General features: G+C 46.3%; 1 protein-coding gene across 1 annotated transcript in view; it reads right to left on the reverse strand.

Annotated features, from left to right (window-relative positions):
• Positions 1–9,433, reverse strand: part of KIAA1755 (KIAA1755 ortholog) — a 57,660-nt gene that overhangs the window by 47,864 nt on the left and 363 nt on the right. The window contains 1 exon segment of the mRNA XM_007934746.1: positions 9,278–9,342. Coding sequence (XP_007932937.1) covers positions 9,278–9,342 — 65 coding nt within the window.

Below are 9,433 nucleotides of genomic sequence, written 5' to 3' on the forward strand. Positions count from 1 at the left end.
TGTGGTGGTTATTATATTATAGTTATTATTATTATACCTCTTTAAATGGAAAAATCAGTAACAATTGGCATAAATAGAATGTAACTGCAAAAATAAACCAATGATACGCTGATGGTGTTTATATTATTTTATTTAAATAAATATACTCATGTTGTTGTTGTTGTTAGGTGCCTTCAAGTCTATTGTGACTCACAGCAATCCAGTAAGACAAGAGTAGAACTGCTCCAAAGGGTATTCCTGACTGTGATCTTTATGGGAGATGATCTCCAGTTCTTCTCCTGCAGGGTTGCTAGGTGGGTTTGAACCACCAACCTTTTAGTTAGCAGCCAAACACCTAATCATTGCACCACTAGGGCTCCTTAGTATAACATATTTAATGTATATTTATTATCATAATAATCATGTTGTTGTTGTTATGTGCTGTCGAGTCGGCCCTGACTCATAGCGACCTGTCCTTGGGTTTCCGAGGCAGTATAACTATGGAAGTAGATTGCCCAACCTTTCTTCCGAGGAGTGGCTGGTGGGTTTGAACCTCCAGCCTTCCGGTTAGCAGTCAAGTGCCTTAGGCACTATGCTACCAGAGCTCCCTTATAATAATCATAGATGACAAAAATCTATTTATAATAATATAGAAAACATAATGTGATAAATGCATATTTGTTATATAATAGAAATATATGTATTTTTGCTATTCCATTTCTATAAATGTGCAAATAATCCAAGAAACTGGACTATATACGAAAAACGTGGGATTGATATTGGTAGAAGACTCAATAACAACGCTGTGATATGCAGATGACACAACCTTGCTTGCTGAAATTGAAGAGGACTTGAAGCACTTACTGATGAAGATCAAAGACTACAGCCTTCAGTATGGATTATACCTCAACATAAAGAAAACAAAAATCCTCACAACTGGACCAATAAGCAGCATCATGATAAATGGAGAAAAGATCAAAGTTGTCAAGGATCTCCTTTTACTTGGATCCACAGTCAACACCCACAGAAACAGTAGTCACATGATGTATTGCATTGGGCAAATCTGCTGCAAAAGACCTCTTTCATTTTTGTTTTTGTACTGTTCCCCCTGCACCTCCTCCCCCTGGTAACCAACAAAGAAAGTTTTCTTCCATATATAAACCTTTCCTTGACTTTTTAAAATAATGAACTAATATAATATTTGTCCTTCTGTGATTGACTTATTTCACTCAGCATAATAGGCAAGAGACCTCTTTAAAGTGTTAAAAAACAAAGATACCACTTTGGGGACTAAGCTGCACCTGACCTACGCCATGCGTGGTCTTTTCAATTGCCTCCTATGTGTGCAAAAGCTGGACAATGAATAAGGAAGAGCGAAGAAGAATTTATGCCTTTGAATTACGGTGTTGGCAAAGAATATTGAATATACCATGGCCTGCCAGAAAAATGAACAAATCTGTCTGGAAGAAATACAGCCACAATGCTCCTTAGAAGCAAGGATGACAAGACTTCGTCTCATGTATTTTGGACATGTTATCAGTAGAGGCTAGCACCTGGAGAAGGACATCATATTGGTAAAGTCGAGGGTCAGTGAAAAAGAGCAAGACCCTCCACAAGATGGGTTGACACAGTGGCTGCAGCAATGAGGCGAAGCACAGCAATGATTGTGAGGATGGCTCTGGACCAGGCAACGTGTCATTCTGTTGTACTTAGGGTCCCTAGGAGTCAGACCCAATTCGATGGCATTTAGCAACAACAACAATGAAATTTCTATTTTTAAAAGCTGTGTTTTCAATGAAAACAAATACAATCATTAAATTCTAAGGACATTGCTCTTCTCTTTCTTCCAAAGTGAGATTACCAGCCAGTAGAAAGGTGTTAAAGACAGCCTATCACCAAATGGACTCTTTCTACTTGGATCGTCAGAAGATCAGAGAACTCAAAGGGGACTGACTGCCTCATCACATGGCTCACTGTTACTCAGTCCCTGTCTGTGGCATACCTTCTCTCCCAATTGTGATCCACATCCCAACCTCTGGGAAACAATGAGCTGAACTCTATTGCATGATATGCTTCAGTTTCCCCACCTGTAAATGAGGCTTCTAGTTGCAATCCCACCTCCCTCAAAGGACTACTGTGGAGTACAAGATGATAATGGAGCTAGAAGGTCTCAGGAAAACTGGAAGGTGTTGGTGCTGTTGTTACTATGAATTATTTCTTTGTGCTTATCCTGTGAAGAAAGCTCAAGTCTCCCCCTGTCTGAAGACACCTTCCTTTTCCCAGTCCTCACTAATTCTTCTCTGACCTTGATCTCTTGCCTACCAAGATTTGGGGAGCAAATCCTGCCCCCTGTCTTATTCTGAATCCAGTATTGTCACCCTAATAATAATAGTTTCCAGCCACCTACTGTGCTACAGGCTCTCGACTCACATTGTCCTAGGGGGGACACCCGTAGTCCACCCCACATTCCTAAGGGCTAAGAAGGAATAGCCCATTTTACAGACAAAGAAACTGAGGCTAATTTTGCCCAAGATCATAGAGAGGAGGAGAAAGAGTCAGGATCCAACCCAGATCTGAGACAGCCAAGTCCATTCTCTTTCCCTGTCCCTTGTCCCTGTCCCTGGGGGCCATAAGAAGCAACCAGCCTCTGAGGTGGCCCCCCAGCTGCCTGTCCTTCACTGTTTCCAGTGAGGCCCAAAGAAGCTGTTTTCCTCTGGAAGACTGAGGCTCGCAGACTGGGAACCCTTTGGCTTTCACAAACTGGCTCAGTGCTGCACACACTGTAACCATTTAAAGGGCAGCCAGTAAAACGGGAGAAGGTTCCAAGTTAACAGGACTCCGAATTCTTAGCCAAAGCATTACCTGCCACAGCCCGGAACCCCAGGGGCTCATAACCTGTCCGAGTATTCAAGAAAACACACAGTGAAGGGGCCCGAGAGGCTAAAGGGAGGAACACTGGCCACTCTCCACCCCAAATCAACCTGGCAGCCAAGTCTGGGACCACAGGAACTTAAGCACCATTGGCCAGACGCAGGCCCCTCAAAATGATTTCTGTGAAACTTAAGAGACATGTTTCCATTCCTTCCCAGTGAGCGCAGCCTGGCTGGGCCGTTCACTGTTCCTTGGTGGAAGCCAAGGCCAGAGATGGCGAGAGGTGAAGCTGAAAGGGAAGAAGGTGGGCCAAGCAAGAACCTGACTCCAGCCCCTTTCCCTGCAGCCCAGGGCCAGAGAAGGAACCCACCAATGGGGGTGCAGAACACGGCCCTCATTGTGGGGCCCCTGCACGATGTCTGCTGTCCCTGTGGACTGACACCGGGAACCTTGTTTAGTGCTGGGGCCACAAGACATTATCTGTTCACTGTGGTTATGCTGGGAAGTCGAGGAAGGAGAAGCTGGGGAGAAAGGGTGTTTGTATACTTGCAGTTGAAGTCTTTGCAAGGAACCTCTATTAGCATTATAATGTTTGATGTTACTCGAAGTTCCTGGGCGGTGTGTCGGTTAAGCACCCGGCTACCACCCAAAAGGTTGGTGATTCAAACCCATCCAGAGGCACCTTGGAAGAAAGGTCTGGTGACCTACTTCTGAAAGCTCACAGCCACTGACAGCCCAATGGAGCAGCAGTAGTCTGACACGTGGGGTCACCGTGAGTTGGAACTGACTCAACAGCAACAGGTTTTTGTGTTTTTAGCTATTATTTACATAAAGTAAAATAAACACTTATTACGTGTATATTTGTGTAGGTCCCTCTGTAACTACCACCCAGATCAATACACGAAAGCTTGCCACCTTCTAGAAAGTTCTCTTGGCCATCTCCCAGTCAAAACTCCCGCCCCAGAGGGATCTACTCTTTTGACGATTGTAATTTTTTAAAGAAAAAAATCCCCATGAAGTCTGATCTCCACTGTGCAAAACTGTGTCTAAGCCTACACAAAAGCCAAAAGACATTAAATAAGATGTTAACGGCAGTTAGCCCTTAGGGCTGCGAGGGGCAAAGGGGTAGATTGGCCCCATTTTAATTTTCTTCGTAGTTTGCTGGGTTTTCCAAATGTTCCATAACCAACTTGTGTAGTTTTTATAATTGGGGGAAAAAAAAATATAAAAGTGTGATTGTATGTTTTGAAGGCTGGTTCCCCTTTTAAATGGTCTCACCAGATGTTGTTAGTTGGACCTTCTGAGATGTGGGCTGAACTTTTCTTAAAGGCCCAGATTCATCCATGTACTCCAACCGTTCCCTAACGGTTCTACTATCACTCAGCCCTTGCCTGGAAAGGGGGAGGATTGAGAAGAGCCAAGGTGGGTGGTGTCCTAGGGCTGCCTTCAACCCCTGTGACAGAGATGCTTAGGCAGTGTGAGATTCTGCCCCTGCCCCACTCAGTTTCTCAATCTGTAAATTGGGGACATTGTGCTTGTCTATCTTCAAGGGCCTTTCTAGCTGGGGCATTCTAGAATTCTAAGTGTAATTGCCCTCAGGAAGGTTTAGAGCTAGGGTGCAATTTCTGAATGGGATCAGTTAATCTTCAGTTGAAGAGAAAGTTTAAAACCATCTTGAGTCTTGTCTATCTTCCTGCCTCAGGCCCAGGGAGGGTCTAAACCAGGAGCCATAGTCAGAGATGCCTAAGGGGCCTGACAGGTGACATGGAAGACAGAAGTGGACCCTGTGTGAGAAAATGGTAGCACAGTGCCTAAGGCACTTGACTGCTAACCAGAAGGCTGGTGGTTCAAACCCACCAGCCACTCCTCAGAAGGAAGGTTGGGCAATCTACTTCCATAGTGATACTGCCTTGGCAACCTAAGGAGGGGTCTCTATGAGTTGGGGCCGACTCGACAGCACATAACAACAACAACAACAGCTCTTTGGTGAGTGGTTCCTAACAGTTAGCCTCAGTGCTAGGGAAGCAATAGGGAGTAGTGGGGTCTGGGGTGCATACCTCATAGCACCAGCTCCCGCCAGCTACTGCCTCAGCCCAACATTGCCTGACCTACTGATATTTCAGCCAAACCTCTGAATTCTTTGAAGGTTAGTCAAACCAAACACGTCTGTGAGCCAAATGCAGGCCGGCAGGAGTCAGACTACGATCTCCAGGCTCGACCCCGTGGGCCATTCTCTTGAACATCTCTAGGCTGAGGATTCTCAAAGCAGCATTCTGTTGTTCCGGCTGCCAGGAAGTTCTTGCTCACGTCCAACTAAAACCTCTCCTGCTTTAATTCTCTTTTGTTTTTGTGTGGGTGGAGAAGTGAGAATTAGCTCCTTATACAAATCTTTCAGAAATTGGACAAACAGCCTGGATGCAGAGGAAAGATAAGAGAATGGTCATCAGAAGACTTGCGGTCAAGTTGAGCTCTGTCCATTTCAGCTGTGTGACCTTGAGCAAGTCACTTCACCTCTCTGAGCCTTAGTTTTGTATTTGTCTCTCACACGTGCTCCTGTCTCTGCCTCTCCCTTTTGCCTCTGCCCAGCGGCTCACCATTTCTCACTCAAACCAAATGATGACAAGTACAGCTAAAGCTGCTTCTTACTGAGTACCTCTTCTGTGACAGATCCTATGCTATGCATTTCCATGCATTACTTTATATCTTTAACAATTCTACAGTATTTTTATTCCCATTTTACAGATCAAGAAACTGAGTCCAAGGCCTTACCTCTAGTTTGTAGGTGGTGTGGCCCTGCACACGTAACTAACTACCAGCTCTCCTACCTCCTTCCCAGGCTCCCCTTTGGCCATCACAGTGACCTTCTATCACATAAATCCACTTGTGATGTTCCCCTGCCCAACAACCTTCTATGGCTTGCCATTGCCTTAGCAACTGACTGGCCTGGGATTCACAGCCAGAAGTCTGCTCCCAGCTTAGCTTTCTTACTTCTTCTAACATGTTTAACATTCTAGCCCAGGGTTTCCAATCGTCCACATACCACACTCATGATAATTTTATTCTGTGTCCAGATATCCTAGTTTATTATTTACTTCATCTTTTTTATTATTTATTTAATGTTTGTCTTTCTGTCCATTCTTTTTAAGTAAATTTATTTGTATTTATTATCACAGGTTTGTGCTGTTTACAGCACTCTTTACTGATTGTGGTAGTTAAGGTTATGCGTCAACTTGGCAGGGCCTGGTTTTGAGCGGCTGGGCAGCTGGATGGAGTATTCCCCATGATAAGACTGGTAATCAACTCCATGATGGAATCTACTGGAGCAGCTGAGTAGCTGCCTTTGGGATGTGGTCTGCTTCCAGTGTATAAGGAAGCTTTGAGAAAGGTCTCTGAGTTTCCTGGCATATTTGGATCCCTGCATTTGGCCAAGTCATCAGTGAGTGGCCTGCCATGTTGTCTGTCCATCTGGGGACTGTTAATGGATTTGACTTGATGATTTTGGGACTGTACCATTTTACTTGTCCACCTTGGGTTTGTTAGCCCCAGCAGCCAGCAGCTGTCTGAGTTAAGAGAAACCTCCAGCTTCAGTGGGCTGGGAGCAAGAGGCAGAGTTGAAGCCTAAGGTCGAGGGGCCTTCACCCAGCCCCTAGAGCTGGCATTTTGAACTCAGACTTCTAGCCTCCTAAACTGTATGAGAATAAACCCCTGTTTGTTGAAGCCATCCACTTGCAGTATTTCTGTTAGAGTGACATTAGAGAACCAAACATTAATTAAGATGAAAAGCTGTAAAATAAAAATGTCCTTCTAAAGGGTGCCCAGCTGTAGGAAGAGAAGGTGCCCACACACCTCCGGCCTCTGCTCCACTGCACCTCTCCCCGGGTGAGGCAAGCTCTCACCCAACCCTCAGAGCCCTGCTCATCTGCTCCTCTTCTCCTAGGCTTTTCATGACACCCACACTTCCAGGCAAAGGGAGGGCCTCCCACTGCCCAACAGACAGCTTGGAGTTCTCCATGAATGGGGCTGTTACCCGCAGGGACTGCAAGCCTCCAGGTCAGGGACCAGGACTTACTCATCTCTACCCCTAGGTCTTCACATAGGGCCTGGCACACAGTAGGTGCTTTGGGAATGTTGAATGAACTGAATTGGACTCAAGCAGTTTTCCTCAAAGTATGGGATGAAATCACAGGTGTCTCACAAGATGATTTCGGGAGGACATGGACTTGATGTGAAACCACAATAAGAAAGTTACTCAAATCCTTTCCCAAGTCCTCCTGATTAGTCCAAGGAGAAAGCGTCAGTCTGATGCTGGTATATCTTAAAGACCTATCAGACCCTTAAGTCATGACTCCTTTTAACAAAGTAAAAAGAGTCCTTGGGCTGGAATCATCCAAGCCAACCTCCCTCAACCAGACTTACTAACATGGCTTTGTCTTCGTTATATATATTTTACAGTTCCCTTCTGATTTTTCATGGTCATGATATAAATTTTTCTACTGAAATATATTTTTACATTTATAAAGTAAGTTAATTTAAAGAAAAATATTGAGCAAATAATAATATACTTTACTATTTCCTTATAGTATTTTATCCAGTAAGTGGATAAGCAAAAGTTGTCATGATGGTACTGAAATGGAGCACTATTTAAACTCTAAGCCTTGTTGTCATAAGATGCTTTGACACTGGCCTGTCCCGGAACATTAGTCATTACTCAGATTGTCCCAAAGATAGATGTAAAATTACAACTGTGGTGAGTGTCATGAAAGAGAGGTATGTGGCATGCTATAGTAAGAGTCTGGGAATTCAAGGAAGAATTCTGGGTAAAGATTTGTGGGATGAATAAGAATTCATTAAGTGAAAATGTCCTGTCCAGTGGGAACAGCATGTACAAAGGCCCTGTGGCAGGAGGGAGCAAGAAACAAGAGGCTCTGGACCAAGGCCAGAGTGGCTGAAGCACAGAGGTGAGGCCAGAGAGGCGGGAGGGTGACAACCTGTAATATTTAAAGACAGAGATGGGAGGAACATTCATTCATTGTTCCCACTTGGGAAAGGGTGGCTCACCTGTCAAGAGAACCAGCCCAGTGCCTGACCCTTGATCTGAGGACTGCCCAGTGGGCCTGGGGTTTAGTGAGGGGGTTTCAGATCCTAAAATTAATAACTGGGTTAGGTCCTAAACACAAGTTCCACAAACACCAGTTAGTTTGGCTGTGGCAACTGAGTGCAGGCTCAGGACTCAGGCTGCCCTAATTCCCACTTCCTAACTGGGTGACCTGAGGCAACACTTAAAAAGTTTCAGGTCCCATCTGTTGGGTGGAGAGACCAGCAGCTCCATCCGCTCTTGGAGCCAGTGTGTCACGTGAGCTCCCACATATAACTCGCCCAGCAGTGGGCCTGGCCTATGGCGAGAGCAGAATAACCATCAGCTTGTGATCATTATTGTTAAGTGGCTCCAAGAGAAATGCATGTGTACGCCTGCCCTGCTGGTGTGTCGATTTAGGGGCCTGGTTTTGCAATATGTCTGTGGCATGTTTGCAGGTGTACGCACATATTTTAGCAGCATGACAAAGCAGGTGGACAAGGCACGTGTGTGGGAGGGAGGGCATGTGTTCAACCATATGAGTCAGGCAGAGCATGTGTGTGCTCTGCGTGTGCATGTGTGTGTGTGTGTGTGTGTAAACACACCTCTGTAGAGAATTCTTCTGTATGTGAATGTGCAGGAGAGGAAAATCCCACAAAAACTCCACACAATTGAACACAGTCAAAGGGTTAAAGCCCTGGCCTGTCTTCATAGCCCTTTTCCAAATCCCCACCGCTCCTGTGAACCCGCGCTAGGGCTCCTGGGCCTGTCTGGAACTGGGCTGAGATTGTCTAAAACAGACTTTTCTTTTATTCCCTGTTCCCAGATACTGGAGTAAACATGCACACACACACATACCCCTCCCAGATCACCTTCTCAAGGTGCCAGTCCAGGGGCTGAAATGCAAGGGTACTGCCCTCCCTCTTCCCCTCTCCCCTAGACCTAGCTTCCCACCCACTCCCCATGGGAGCATCCCATGTAGGGACAATGTGGGTATCTCACCTTCTAGCCCTGAGTCTAAAATAGCAAAGGCACCCCAAGTTTTGCCCCAGGACCAGGAGTTAGGACCCCAGCTCAGATCTGTGATACGGGCTGGGCAGCATCAAAGTTTCGAAGCCCTGCAAACTTACTCCACGGATAGAGAGGGGGCTTGGGGAGCCCAGTGCCAGAGATGCGTTCCTGCAGCACCACCCCCGTTGGGGAGGGGGCCAGTTAGGCACAGATCCCTGACCAGGTCCTGAGGGTTGATTCACCGTAACAGGTAGGGGTCCCCTCATGCCTCCCAGGACTGTTCTCATTGGGGGCTCTCAAAAGGCGGCAGACCGAGGTGGTCCAGGCCTTGGCAGGCGTTACCATGGTGACGGACAGGCTACAGGCGGGCAGCAGCTGCTCCTCTCCCGGGCGGTCCTCTGGTCGGTCTGTCCGGTGCAACCCCGGGTCACTCGCCTAGGACTGGAGCTAGCAGAGCGATCCGGCCAGGGGCGCGTTCCCCGGCCTCATCGCGGAGGG

Source organism: Orycteropus afer, unplaced genomic scaffold (assembly GCF_000298275.1).
Source record: "Orycteropus afer afer isolate SDZICR_OR568_19922 unplaced genomic scaffold, OryAfe1.0 scaffold00020, whole genome shotgun sequence".
In the NCBI taxonomy this organism is placed as follows: Eukaryota; Metazoa; Chordata; class Mammalia; order Tubulidentata; family Orycteropodidae; genus Orycteropus; species Orycteropus afer.